This window comes from Aethalodelphis obliquidens, unplaced genomic scaffold (assembly GCF_003676395.1).
Source record: "Aethalodelphis obliquidens isolate GAN/ISIS:26980383/991018 unplaced genomic scaffold, ASM367639v1 scaffold15, whole genome shotgun sequence".
In the NCBI taxonomy this organism is placed as follows: domain Eukaryota; kingdom Metazoa; phylum Chordata; class Mammalia; order Artiodactyla; family Delphinidae; genus Aethalodelphis; species Aethalodelphis obliquidens.
In genome coordinates this window covers 554,104-568,132 of record NW_020837959.1, presented here as the reverse complement: position 1 = coordinate 568,132, position 14,029 = coordinate 554,104, and the positions used below count along the sequence as shown (strand labels likewise).

At 59.4% G+C, this 14,029-nt stretch overlaps 1 protein-coding gene across 1 annotated transcript; it reads right to left on the bottom strand.

The window, feature by feature from the left end:
* Positions 1–563: 563 nt before the first annotated feature.
* Positions 564–13,955, bottom strand: ADPRHL1 (ADP-ribosylhydrolase like 1). The gene is made up of 7 exons (XM_027115776.1): positions 10,582–13,955; positions 8,335–8,499; positions 6,121–6,246; positions 4,378–4,518; positions 3,269–3,396; positions 1,917–2,049; positions 564–1,456 (listed from the first exon to the last, which is right to left on the bottom strand). The coding sequence occupies exons 1-7, from the start codon at positions 10,793–10,795 to the stop codon at positions 1,299–1,301; spliced, it is 1,065 nt and encodes a 354-aa protein (XP_026971577.1). The 5' UTR covers positions 10,796–13,955; the 3' UTR covers positions 564–1,298.
* Between the last annotated feature and the right edge of the window lie 74 nt (positions 13,956–14,029).

Sequence of the window (14,029 nt, the reverse complement as noted above, 5' to 3'; positions counted from 1 at the left end):
TCGGGAAAGCCGGGGACACGGGACAGACTCCACACAGGAAGCCCAGCCTGTCGTGTGTGTCTGGGCAAGTGTCGACTTACCTTAATTGGGTTCTGTTCCTGGAAGACAATTGTCATTAATCTCCCAGCCCCCCTAAACCTATCTGGACCCCGCGTGGTGGAGCGTCCCCCCCTCTGCCTCTTCTGACTGCAAAGCATCTCGAGCAGCAAAGGTTAGTCCAGTTATTGAGAAACACGGCGTGGAGCCCACTGCGTTACCATGTGCAGGATGGCCCAAGGTTTCTGTCCAGCACAGCCGAGAGCCTCCCTTGCCCAAGGAGTGCAAAGTGATGGATTCTGTGGAAAACATGCCCATCCCGTCCCCTCGCCCAGGACGCCGGGAGGTGCCTCGGGGCTGAGCGTCTGCGTGTCCGGCAGGGACGGGCCCGGCTGTGCGCCAAGGCAAGCCTTCAGCACGCGGGGCCAGCGGTCACGAGACGGGCCCAGCCAAGCCGCCAAAGCACGTTACACGTCAATCACCAACCGCTACTTTACTCACACCAGAGACTACTTCAAAGAGATTTGTGTCCAGGGTTACTTTTAACAAGAGCAAGTGTGGAGAAGCCCCGGCCACGGGGAACAGGGCCAGCTCTGTCCTCGTCAGCGAGCCCGGGGCAGGGCGGCACGTGGGAGGATGCGGGCCGCACGAGGCCCCCGTTTCCTGGCTGCATCAGTTAGTCGTTCTGAGAGAGGCTGGCGTTAAATCTAGTGAGATGACACACGTGGGCTGGAGCTTAAACACAGCGCGCGGCCCCGCAGGCGCAGGCGCCGGCCGCTCTTCCAGCTGCTCTGGGCACGCGGCGGCGAGGACGCAGACGCAGCGCCAGGTGCGGCCCCGTGAGGCTGGGGGCCGAGGTGTGCAGGTGTCGGACCGCACGCCTAAGAGCTAGAAAGAGACCATGCTGGGCGCCCTGCAGACAGAGGAGGCCGTCCGAGCAGAGCCATCGTGCTATGGGTGCTATTGGAATCAGTGAGCAGATGCGTTAGTTTTGCGACAGGATAAAATACACCGAGTGTCCCAGAGGCCCTCCGCGGCCTCGCGTTTGGAGGTGGGGCTGCTGCGTCCAGAGGGACGTCAGTGAGGCACTAGGCTTGGCCAGGGCGGGAAGACTATTCTCATAGGACAAACGATGTGTTTTATACAGCAGTTAGGCCTCTGAAATCGGGAGGAAAGTTAAGATGTCACACGAGCTGCGGGGGGCCCCCCGGGGCCCCAGAGGCACCAGCGGGCCGCCAGGGGCTGGGGGCGGGGAAGGGGCTTTACTTCTCCTCCGTGGACAGGCGGTAGAGCTCCTCGCCCAGGCGCCGCAGCTGCTCCTTGAGCTCCAGCTCGCGGTACAGGCCCGCGGGGACGGCGTCCAGGCCGTGCAGCAGCCCAAACAGGCAGCCGGCGATGGCCCCCGTGGCCCCGCTCTCACCTAGAACGAAGCACGGCCCTCAGGGCTGCACGGCGGTCCCTGGCCCCCCTGCCCCCTTGCCCCCTCGCCAGGAGGCCGGGCCACCTCAGCCTCCGCCCTTGGCCTCAGCCAAAGCCCAGGTTTGCTCTGGGAGGTGCCGGGGACGGGGGCGGGGGGTCCCCTCCCCCTCCTGGGACAGCCGCACACCCTGGTGCGCTCGGGTGAGCACCTCCCGCGGGTCCTGCGCACGCGCCGCGCACCACCCCCGCCGCCCCCGCTTCAGGCTCTCAGCCTCCTGCCCACCCCGTCCGCCGGCGGCCCTGACCCGCTGCCCCTTCTCCACTCCCCCGCCCCGGGAGGTGTCGCGTCTCCACACCTGGGCACCCGGAGGTCCCAGCAGTGTAGGTGGGGAGCCCGGGGCCCGGCAGGAGGGCCTGGCTGGTGGCCTCTTACTTCACACTCACGAGAAGGCACATCTCACCTCCGTGGAACATGGCCCGGTGGCAGAGCTCCGTCCAGCTGCCCTTGGCTCCTAAAAGGGCATCGTAGGCAATCATGGGGGCGTCGTGGCCCCGCCGGCCCCCTCGACCTTCCGAGCTCCATTTCCTGTAGGTCTGGAGAAAGCGCCACAGGTCAGAGGCCGCCAGGAACTACGTCCCGTGCACTAGGGCACGAGCTTCTGGGTTCATCTGTGCGCCGACGTGGCGCCCCCGTGTGCCGTGCACAGCCCCAGGGCTGCGGGTGGGCACTGGCTTCCCGTGTGCCTCACTCCAGCCGTGCCACAGATAAGCAAACATGCCAGCTGCCGGGCAGCGACAGCCATCAGGGGGTCTGGAGCGCTGTGATGGGGCTGCTGTGACAGCACAGCTGGGCGCCACTGCGTGATGTGAGGTCTGCGTGGGGCACAGGGATACGCGAGGCCGGGCAGGGGTGCCGCGTGTGGTCAGGGCCGCAGGCCGGCTGGAGGACATGGTTGGGGAGGCCACGGTGGCTTGAGCAGCTGGTGGCTCAGAGCAGGTCCCTGTGGGTCTGTGGCGAAGGCTGACGAGGGGCAGGGGCCAGATTGGGCCGGGGAGGTGGACGCAGGCAGGTCACACCCCTGTGCCTTAGCAGCAGAGTCAGTGTCGGTCTGGGGCAACAGCATCTCCACAGGAAGAAGAATGGTGTTTCTGAGTCTTTCTGCGTCGGGGGGCCCATGAGAGATAAATGAAAGGGTGGTAGGAAGCACCTAAAAAGGGAAGGGTGGACCCTTCCTCTCCCCCTGCTCCTTCCTGACACCTGGAATGCAGATGTGCTGGCTGGAGTGGGAGCAGCCAGTTTGGACTATGAGGCGTGCCCGCAGAACAGCAGAGCAGCCAGACAGAGGATCCTCAGCTCCTCACTGCAAGGGGCTTCTGACTCAGCTCTGATTCCCTTGACGTGAGGATAATGAACTTCTGTCTTGGTTAAACTGCAGTTACAGCGGTTTCTCTTATGCTACCAAACACGATCCTGACAATTTCAGCCACTTGGGGGGGTTTCTCAGCATGGGGAATGCCGGTGGCTTGCACAGACTTATTCATCCCTCTATCCCCAGTCCCTGGAAGAGATGAAGTGAGATGGACTATTTTCACATTTTCAACTTTTCTAGCACAAATCGTGCTTATAATCAGAGAAAATGAAAAGATAAAAGCACCATCCATTTGCAATGGGCTTCCTTCGAAAAGCCTTCCACGGCCCCGCCTGCCAGCTGCTCCCTCAGCCCACCTCCACCGCGGGGTCCCGTACAGCCGGGGGCGGCAGGCGGCGGCCCCGACAGCTCCTGCTCGCCACCCACGTCGCCGGCAGACTTACCTTGTCCCTCTCCTCCGCGCTGTAGCGGTCGGGAAAGCTGGCCTCGTTCTCCGTGTCCTCACTGATTTTTCTCTCCTCCAAGTAAAACTGCCATTTAGCTTCGAAGTAAAACCAGTGCTCCTGGTATTCTAAACACAGAGGCCAGGTGAGCGGGCTGTGGCGGCCGTCCAGCTGGGCGCCGTGGGCAGCGGGCGGGAGGGAGGAGGCAGAGCCCACGCCCTCCGCCTCGGCTAAGGCTCAGGAAATTCGAAAATGCTCACATTGTAGCTACTTTGAAATACCAGCAAGGAAGATGGAGATCGAAACCAGCCCAAAGAATTGCTTGACAATGCGCTGAACTAAGGCAGCGATCGCAGTATTTTTATTTTTAAGTGGCTTCTCTTGAAAATTCTGAACCTGTGTATTTTTCAAAATTAATTTTATTTATTTTTGGCTGTGTTGGGTCTTTGTTGCTGAGTGGGGGCTACTCTTTGTTGTGGTGAGCGTGCTTCTCACTGCGGTGGCTTCTCTTGTTGCAGAGCACGGGCTCTAGGCGCGCGGCCTCAGTAGTTGTGGCTCACGGGCTCTAGAGCGCAGGCTCAGTAGTTGTGGCGCACGGGCTTAGTTGCTCCGCGGCATGTGAAATCTTCCCGGACCGGGGCTCGAACCTGTGTACCCTGCCTTGGCAGGTGGATTCTTAACCACTGTGCCACCAGGGAAGCCCTGAACCTGTGTATTTTTATTAACTCAACACTGTGCCTGCAAAGTCAGGAGAGAGGACGTTCGTTATCCCTAACTAGCAGCTTGACCTCCGAGCCCCAGAGGTGCTGAAGCGACTTTTCTGAAGTTATTTTAGGAGGACGCTGCTGCAAAGTCTGGAGCAGCAGCTGCAACGGCTCGTGGATGACGGGTGTGTGTGTCGGGGGGGTGCCCGCGTCTCGAGAACCCAGAGGGGATCCCCGTGCTCGCCTGACCCTCCGCCCTCTGGCCAGGCAATACTGCAGACCTTCTTTGCAGGGTCAGCCTGTCACACGGCCCCCCCAGTCTGTCCAAGTCTGCTCTGGGTGTGGCTGGAGCCCACCTCCTTCTAAGGTGCCGGGGGAGGGTGTCAGGAGGGAGGCTGGGCTCACCTGCCAGGTGCCGGATGGTCCTTTTACAATACTCCTCGGCCAGCGGGACTGTCCTCAGCATGTCTCGTCCCCACTGCTCCAGCCGTTTGCCCTGAACGGCATACGACGCGAACAGGGCCGTGCACAGGGACCCAAGGAAGCCTGGGGTGGCAGGAGAGAGGGTCAAAGTTGGCACCAGCCACGCCCCCTCCCAGGTGCTGGACACGCTGTGTCCCTGGGCTTTGCCAATTTGACCTTCAGTTACCGTCTGCAAGGGGGCAGAGGCGGGGTGGGGAGAGCACGATCCCCACCTCTAAGCGCTGCTGTGGGCACGGGATCCAAGCCCGGGTGAGCCCCTGCAGAGCTGCCCCACGAGTGGCCACGGGAAGCGGGACCCCAGGGAGGCGTCAGCCGCAACCACTTCTGGGGCAGGGACGAGCGTCTGGTTCTCGCGCCCGGGGTCCAGCTGCCGTCCTGACCACCTGCCACAGCCCACCTCCCGTCATGGGGTGCTTCAGCTCCAGATCTGGGACGCACGCTCCCAGGCAGTAAAGGTAAGAAAAACTGACACTTGCCTCCAAAGGCAGTTCAAAAATTGCAAAGGAGAGCGGAGTTAAAACGTGCTTCCCGGTATTAAGTGTGTGCTGTCCGACCCTAGTCACCAGCCTAGTAATAGATAAATTACCCAGCTCTTAAACATGTGAAACAACATTTCTTTAATAAGAGTGGGCAGGGCTTCCCTGGTGGCGCAGTGGTTGAGCGTCCGCCTGCCGATGCAGGGGACACAGTTTCGTGCCCCGGTCTGGGAAGATCCCACATGCCGCGGAGCGACTGGGCCTGTGAGCCATGGCCGCTGAGCCTGCGCGTCCGGAGCCCGTGCTCCGCAACGGGAGAGGCCACAACAAGAGTGGGCAATAAATTAACCAATGTTATAGATGTTTAAACTCTCACCCCAGGCTCTCGTACTCATGGCATTGTTTCCAAACGTTCAACATTTTCCTGTTGGAAGGCTGTTTATGTTTAATTCACTTCTGCTGAGTCGGGGGTTAGCAAACTCCTCTCCACCACCCGGACGTTGCCGCCCGGCTGAGTTACATGGCTTTGTGCTCAGAGATCTGACGGGCTCATCCGTGGGGTCCGTGGCTCAGCGGCCACGCCTGCTGTGGACTCAGGTGCCACGGCGCCCGCGTCGGCTGCTTCCTGGAGGGCACAGGGTGGCCCTCGCGGCTCGGGAGCGACACCAGTAAGCCCGGACCCTGCAGGTGACCTTGAAAGGAGCACAGTCACCGAGAGCAGCTGACACCCTCGACCCCGGGGGCCGGGAGCCGAGCTCAGCCAGAACTCAGGAGGGTTCTCCTTTCCTGAAGCTGAGCTGGCTGCTCCCCGGTCACGTCTCACGGGCGGGCGCTGGGTCGGCAGGCCCGCCCTCCCTCTGGAGCCCGACCCTGGGGGCCAGCCCGGAGTGTGGGCCCCCTGCGCACCCCGAGCGCTTTGTCCTGACACACGGGGAGAGCGGCTTCTGCCGCCACAGCCACCGGACCCGGCTAGGGCGCGGCGCACAGCGCCCACGGGGCCCGACGGCGGCGCCGGCTCCCCGCTGGACAGCCCGGCCGAAGTGCCGGCTCCCGGGGCTCCAGCCAGACCCCAGGCTCGTTCGGAACCGGTGCCGTCCTGCTTTTCTTGTGACGTGACCAACTTTGAAGCGGGGAGAAGGCCTTCCCGTCCGGCCTCCCCACGCCTCCCCGCCGCCCGCGGCTACCTCACCTGTGGGATGGTTGTGCGTCATCCGGCCGCACTCCACGCTGACCTCGAGGAGCGTCTCCAGCCGCCCCGGCTGCCAGTACCGCATGCCCACGCACATCGCCTTGGTGGCAGCGCCAAACCCGGAGCCTGCGTGGAACGTGGGATACCTGGTCTTAGACCTCTGTGCCAGGGACGCCGGCTCTGGAAGTCTAGCTCTCACGAACCATATGAAGATGTACAAAAACTATGTGCTACCATGATTATCACAGGGTCATTTAAATGAGTCAAAAGTAGGGAAATTGCCCACATTCCTGACAAAGAAAAGAGAGGAAAGAAGTTGCAAAGCAGCCATTAAAAACAGGATTTTTGATGGGATGAGGAAATGCTCCTTCTGGGAAACGTAAGAGAGAGAATTGCACACACAGTATGCTTTCAACGATATGTTTCCTCTTTTTTTTTTTTTTGCAGTACACGGGCCTCTCCCTGTTGTGGCCCCTCCCATTGCGGAGCACAGGCTCCGGACGCCCAGGCTTAGTGGCCATGGCTCACGGGCCCAGTCGCCCCGCGGCATGTGGGATCTTCCCGGACCGGGGCACGAACCCGTGTCCCCTGCATTGGCAGGCAGACTCTCAACCACTGCGCCACCAAGGAAGCCCCAAAATACATTTTTTTTAAAAGCCACCAGGGAAGCCCACATCGTTATTCCTTTTAATGCCACATCTTTTAGAGAGGGTTAAATAATAAGTCAGCACCCACGTCCTCACCGTTTCCACCGCCTCCCTGCCCCACTGGCAGTGTCCTCCTGCCCGAAGGACGTCCTGGGCATCTCTCCCTGGGCACCTGCCCGGCATGAACTCCTCAGTTCGTTTGTCTGCGAAGGCCACTTGGCCTTCGCTCGGGAAGGCGTCCTCTGGGTGTCGGCCTGGCTGGTGCTTTCTCTGCACCCGGATGGCTCTGCCTCTGGCGAGAACCTGCCGTCTCTGCCTTGGTGGTCGGCACTGCAGGCGTGTTCCTGTCTTTATTATTAGTTTGGAGCGGTTTGATTGCCATGTGCCTTGATGTCGTTTGCTTTGTGTTTCTTGTGCTTGGAATTTATTGAGATTCTTGGGCATGTGAGTTTACGTTCTGCATCAAATTTGGAGAAATTTGGCCACTATCTCTTCCATCGTTTTTGTCCCCCCCCCCCCCTTTTAAGGGCTCCAGTTGTAGGTGCGTGAGTGCCTTGACTTGCGCTGTGGCTCCCTGGTGCCCTTTCCACATTCTGCGCTTCTTTTGTTTTCTGTATGTCCCATTTTGGATAGTTTCTATCGCTGTGCCTTTGAACTCACTAACCTTTTCTTCTGAAATGTCTAATCTGCTGTTAATCTCAGTCAGTGAATTTTTTTTTTTTTTTTTGCGGTACGCGGGCCTCTCACTGCTGTGGCCTCTCCCGTCGCGGAGCACAGGCTCCGGATGCGCAGGCTCAGCGGCCATGGCTCACGGGCCCAGGCGCTCCGCGGCATGTGGGATCTTCCCAGACCGGGGCATGAACCCGCGTCCCCTGCATCGGCAGGCGGACTCCCAACCACTGCGCCACCAGGGAAGCCCCTCAGTCAGTGGATTTTTAAACTCAGACATTGCACTGTCTTTCTCTAGAACTGTGACGTAGATCTTTTTTATCCCTACATGTCTCTATTTAACTTTGCAGAAATATCGAATCCACACTATTTTCTATCCTTACCTGGTAACTTTAGTGACTGTGTCAGGGTTTGTCAGTTCTGATTTACTGCTGTTTCTCTCTGTTATGGACCATGTCTCCCGCTTCTTTATGTGCCAGTAACATTTGATTTGATGGCATCCTTCAAGGTAAACCCAGAAGGACAGGTATGCCCTCAGAGTCAACCCGGAGGGCGTGTCCAGGACCCCAGGAGCAGAGGCCCTGGGGGCAGAGACTGCAGCTGCCTGACAACATCACCCCGAGGACACATGAGATCATCACAGAGACAGACATTTATGCAGGTGGTGTATGCTTTCCTTGATGCACTGGCTAAAAATAACACATGTAAAGGGAAAGCAGTGGGAAAATGTTCCTAAACCAGGGATGGTGACAGAGGAGCTGGGCATGCTAGTGACTCTGAAGCCGGCGCCCAGGCTGGCTGGCTCCCTGGGCGACCGGTCAGTGGGGTGACAGGCAGGGTAGTGTCGCGGGGCCCTGTAGCCCCATGGCCTTGGAGGGAGAGGAACTCATGCTCTGACCTTTCTCATTGAAGGGCGTGTGCCAGGCCAGGAGATAGTTGTCGGGCTTCAGCTGCGAGCAGCCCTCGACGGTGGCCGGGTCTACCCGCTGCCCCGGGAGCTTCTCGAGCACGTCCACGTAGCGTCGCACCATCTCACGGTACAGGTCGTCCAGGCACCAGAAGTCTGGGGCGGAAGGGGTGTGTGTGGGGGGCAGGGTCAGACAAGGGGCGGGTGGAAGGCAGCGACAAGGGAAGCGACAACCGCCGTCTGGCCCCATCCCCCCAGGAGGAGGGAGAGTCTGGGGTCGGCTCACAGGACCCTGGCTCCCCGGAGAAACCTGACCGCAGACGAACGATGCGCTGTGGATCTCATTGAATTTCAGATGCTGTGGTTTGCTGCTGTGCCTCTTCTAGCTACACACCAGAATCTAGGAAAACCCAGGATCCTCACACACGGCTCGCGGTTCTATCTGAGACGCCCAACTGGCCCGAAACCTGCTGTTCCTCGGGCCCTCGGGGACCCACGTCCAGGGTACAGGGAGCTGACCCTCTCCCATCTCCCTGTCAGCGAAGCCGCCAAGGGCCCGCTGCCCACCGTCCCCACTGCCTCCTCGTGGGAAGGCGTTCTGGGGACAAGCATGGTCTCGAGTCCCTCGGAGACCATGGGCCACAGGACAGGGGCGCCCAGGCTGTCACTTGGGTGGCACCGGGTTTGGCTGACCTGTACTGGGTGACCTCATGTGACGCCCCCCCCCCGCAACGCGCCCATCACTGCAGGGTCAGGCTCCTGTCTGTCTACTGTTTCCTCCCAGACAAGGCTCAGCGAGGGGCGGTCACTTGCCGAGGCCAGAGCTGGCCAATGGATTTCAATCGCAAAGCCTGAGCACTTCTGCCATTAAATGAATCCACAGCGTGGTGTACAGAGGCCACACACCCTCCAAAGTTATTAAAGAAAAAAGCTGGGCTGTTTGAAAACTAAACGTAAATGAAATTCCAACTTGTATGTTTAGGGAGCTGAAAACACATTCGCTTGACGAGCTTCTGGGGGCGCAGGCCTGCCCGAGTGCACCCTGGTGACCCGCTGGCCAGAGGGCGTGCGTCTGTCCAGCTGCGCCCGCAGCCATCGGAACTGGGCCCACTGCCACCGTCCTCACCCGGGGCGGATTCCGCCCTATTCCTGCCAAGGGGACAGGACTCGATCCAACCTGGGGGAGCACGTTCTCGTCGGGGGCCGAGCCGGGAGCTGTCCTGGGGGCCGCCGCACGGGACGGAGACACGCCGTGGGCTCTGCCAGGTGAGGACCAACACAAGGGCACACGGACTGACATGGAGGGACACAGGAACCTGCCTGAAAGCCTCACAATCAGCCCCCACTGCCCCCAGTTTCGGAGTTTGCAGACCCAGAAGGACACTTGCTGTGCCAGCTTGCTGTGGCGCTGTCTTATCTGAGGTGCCTTAGCTCTCCCCCCGGCTACTTGGGACCCGGCAGAGCAGACGGCATTCCTGTGCGGTGACAGCAGAGCTAAACCCGGCTGCTGGCACCGGCCCGCGGGGTGAGCACAGGGTGACACGTATGTTCCAGCCACTTCAGAGTTGCCGTAAGTTCTAATTTTGCAGTGACGAGCTCACCACTCGATACCTGTGGGGAAGGTGCGCCTCACAGACACCCGCTGCTTCTCTGAAACTCAGTGAAGACCTGCTCCTAAAATCAACCTGCTCCTTAAGGAAGCGTGTCTCCCCTCAAGTCATAGCATCTTCTTAGGACAACTGGGAAACTGCAGCAACTCTCCGAGCTAAATCCTATTTTGGTAGGTGGCGTTTTAACCACAGTTCATTGGAATTTAGAAGTAATTCCCCCAAATCTCATCGTAATGGGTCCAAACTTCAAACTGGCTTATTATTTTATGTATTGTTGAAATAAACTCAGAAGCAGGCTTACTACCCGCAGTGAAAAGCTGAGCCCTCATTCCAAACCCCGAAGCGAGCCGTTCGGCTGGTTTTAACCCTAGAGACAGAGGCTCGGCCGAGTGAATGTTTACAAAACAATGAAAGTCCCGGTTTAAGAACCTGAGGCTGCAGATGAGCAGAGAGTGATACTGTCACCCGAGAGGCTGCGTGGGAACACAACCCACGGCACGTCCGGTTTGCTGGGGACCCGGGTGTGACAAGCTGGTTTCAGCAGCGGCAGCGGGTGACCCCCGGCCCCCCCCCCCTCACCGCGGGATCCCGCGCTCCCGCCCGCCGGCACGCTGGGGCTGAGCCTCACCTGTGACCAGGGCCCCTGCCGTCGCCATGTGCATGATGGTGTTGTCGCTCACCGGCCACCTCTCTGGAGAGAGCACCAGGTGGTCCAGTCCCCCCACCTTTCCCGGCTCCTTCTGGACCTTGGGGCCCGAGGCGCTGTCCTCCCCGAAGGCGTGTCCGTGCCCGAGTGCATCGCCCACGGCCCCCAGCAGCATCGCAGCCTGAAACTTCTCCATCTCTGCCGGCAGCTGCCGGGTGCCCAGCCTTCAGCCCACCCCGCCGGCCCCTGTTCTGGTTGCCGCGTCGCCGTCGGGAGCCTCCCCGATCGGCCAGGCGCCCTCTTCTGTCCCGGGCGGGCGGTCGGCACCAATGAGGAAGCCGTCTGGGCCCGCAGCCCGCAGCCACGTGGTGCACCCAGGGCTGGCTCTTCAGTGGGGGCACCTGCGGCTCAGAGCACCGCTTCAGAGGGAGGTCTGCACGGCGCGCTGGGGAGATGCACACGTTTCTAGAGCTTCCAGGTGTAATTCGCGCACTGTCGGGCTCACTGCATTCGGTCCAGTCACTCGGCGTGTGTCAACCTTCCCCGCGGCCCAGGCGGAGAGCCCGCCCGAGCCGCGGCCCCTCTGCTCCCTGGGCCTCCACCCACCCACTTGGTCTCTGTAGCTCTGCCTTTCCGGGACTTTCAATTACATGGGATCGCGCTCGGCGGCCTCCACGCTGCGACTCGGCTGTCACACGCACGGCTCTGTTTTCCGGAGGACTCGTTGATTATAAAGCGTGTTTATGGTAGAAAACTGCCACGTGCGAAGGGGGAAAGTATGTGGAGCCGCCGCGTGCGTGATCACGGGCGTCCCCGCGGCCCAGCGTCAGCGAAGGCTCCCCGACAGCCAGCCTCCCGGCCGCTCCGTGTGTGCGCAGAGCCCGGAGCCCCGAGGGGCCGGCGAGGGCGCCCCGTGAAGGCTCACGCACCTTAAGCGTCCTCCCACCGATCCCGTTCCACGGGGAGGATGTTCACGGCCGTGCTGAGGCTGAGAGTGGGGGGAAGCCCTGCAAACCAGGGACCTTGACTTGAAAAGAGGGGTCAGGAGAGCTACCACCTCTGTCCCCAGGCCCCTTGTCCCCCAGGTTCTGGTCCCACGTCAGACCAGGACAAGCAGGAGGGCGTCACGCCGGGATGTAAGAAACACGTCTGATAAAACTTAAGTTTCCTTCAATAACAAGATACTAAGATGCCTTTAAATGAACGGGTCGCACTTCCCTGGCAGTACAGTGGTTACAACTCCACACGGGTTGGATCCCTGGTTGGGGAGCTGAGATCCCGCATGCCGCGTGGCGTGGCAAGAAAATAAAAGAAAAGGTAAATGAATGGGTAGTATCATCACAGCACTTATTAAAAGAGAGGTTCTGGAACCCGACTCTGGCCGGCACAGTCCGAGAGGTCCTAAAGCAAAAAGTCCTTTACGACCAGTGCAGTTGGCCCGGGTTGCTAGGGTGCAGGCTCCCTCCCCGAGGGCAGCCCCTCAGACAGCCACCCACGTAGGGAGAAAGGCACCCTGTGGCAGAAGCCGTCTATCGCTGAGGCAGAGGTACCGTCTTCGGCTGGTCTCTTTTGCTGAATCTGAGGCAGCAGACACTGTCGTCAAGATGCTAAGAGCAATCCCACACTATCTGGCCGACGTCAGCGAGAGGAAGAGGTGAGGCGAGCCCACTGCATCGTTCCTGCAGTGTTTGCCAAGCCCCGGCCGTGTGCCACGAGTCGTGGGTATGGCTGTCCCCACAGAGCCTGGAGCTGGAGACATATGTAATATCCCACTTAAGCGTTTACTAAGGTAAAAGAACACACTGACACGTGCGATGTCACCAACATGGAAGGAGGTGATGCTGTCCAGCCCAGGAACTCCCGGCAGGCACGGGGAGGCCACGTGTGTTAAACCTCCCACATTTGGTTAACCCGCATGTCTTCACTGTATGTATAGTTTGCGTTTCAGTGGATCAGTTAGGTACGTAACTCCCGCCAGTTCAAGGAAATTCGTGTATTATGAGATCTGTGACCGCCCACGTGGAACAGGTGTATTTAGCAGATACTATGTGATACCTAGAAAGGAAAGTATGTGACCCAGGCCGTCCGTGTGGGACGTGATCCTGTAACAAGGCGGCAGGGACACAGGTTGGGAGGGTCCCAAGTGTGGTGGCCACTCCCCTGACGTGGGACCAGGACCCTGACATCCAGGACCCTGACATCCAGGGCCTTGACATCCAGAACCCTGACATCCAGGGCCCTGGCATCCAGGACCCTCGCATCCAGGACCCTGACATCCAGGACCCTGACATCCAGGACCCTGGCATCCAGGACCCTGGCATCCAGGACCCTGACATCCAGGACCCTGACATCCAGGGCCGAGCGTCCGAGAACAGACCTGAGAGGCACCATGACACCAGGAAGAGAATTTTAGTGTTTCCAGAGTCCTCAGCACTTTCACAGCACGCACGACTTAAACGTGTATTATAGAAGGGAAACCTACAAGTGTTGGAAGAGCCTTTGTCACTGTTTTGGTATCTGTTGATAAACAACTCCACAGAACACCTTTTCTCTACATAACTTTAAACCTCAAGAATGAAACGGTGCCACACACCTCATGATTCTCACAGGCCCGTCCGAGTTCCATAACCTCTCTGAACAGAACTCTTACATGTCAGAACCCACGAGGCCTTGAACGACGTGTTACAGTTGGTGAAGTTTCTATTAACGCCTCTTAGAACTCCAGTCTTACAGGTAGAGGACGGGGCAGCGGGGCCTGGGAGAGATCAGGTGACTTCCCTGGCCCTGCACCTTGTGACGGGCCGACCCGCCCAGACTGGGTCTCCAGGCCCCAGGCCTGAGTGGGTCACATTTTTGAATGCCAAACCAACCACACATTTTAGGCACACTTTCTGGAAATCTGAGTGAATTCCCCTCTCCTGTGAAATCACCCCGATTTATCTGTCTCACGAACGGGGTTGCGGGCTGGGCAGCGAGCACGCCTGTGGCGTGAAGATCGTTCCCAGTATGAGGTGGGGTCCACACAGCGGTTCTGGACAGCGTCCCCCCGACAGGGGGCACAGGAGGCCGGGCAACGAGACGCGGACACACACGTCCACCTGCACGTGACGCGGCTTCCGGTGTGGGGTTTTGGGACAACAATGTGTATTTTACCTCCCAAATGTGACAACCGTAGGAGGGCGGGTGGGTGAACAGCACTCATATTACAGACGGCTGAAAGGACAGAAGGCTGATGTTTAAATCTATAATTTATCATGAAAGAAATAATTTTTCATGGAAAAATGTCCTTTTAAATACATTTTTTTTTTTTTTTTTTTGCGGTACGCAGGCCTCTCACCGCTGCGGCCTCTCCCGTTGCGGAGCACAGGCTCCGGACGCGCAGGCTCAGCGGCCATGGCTCACGGGCCCAGTCGCTCCGCGGCACGTGGGA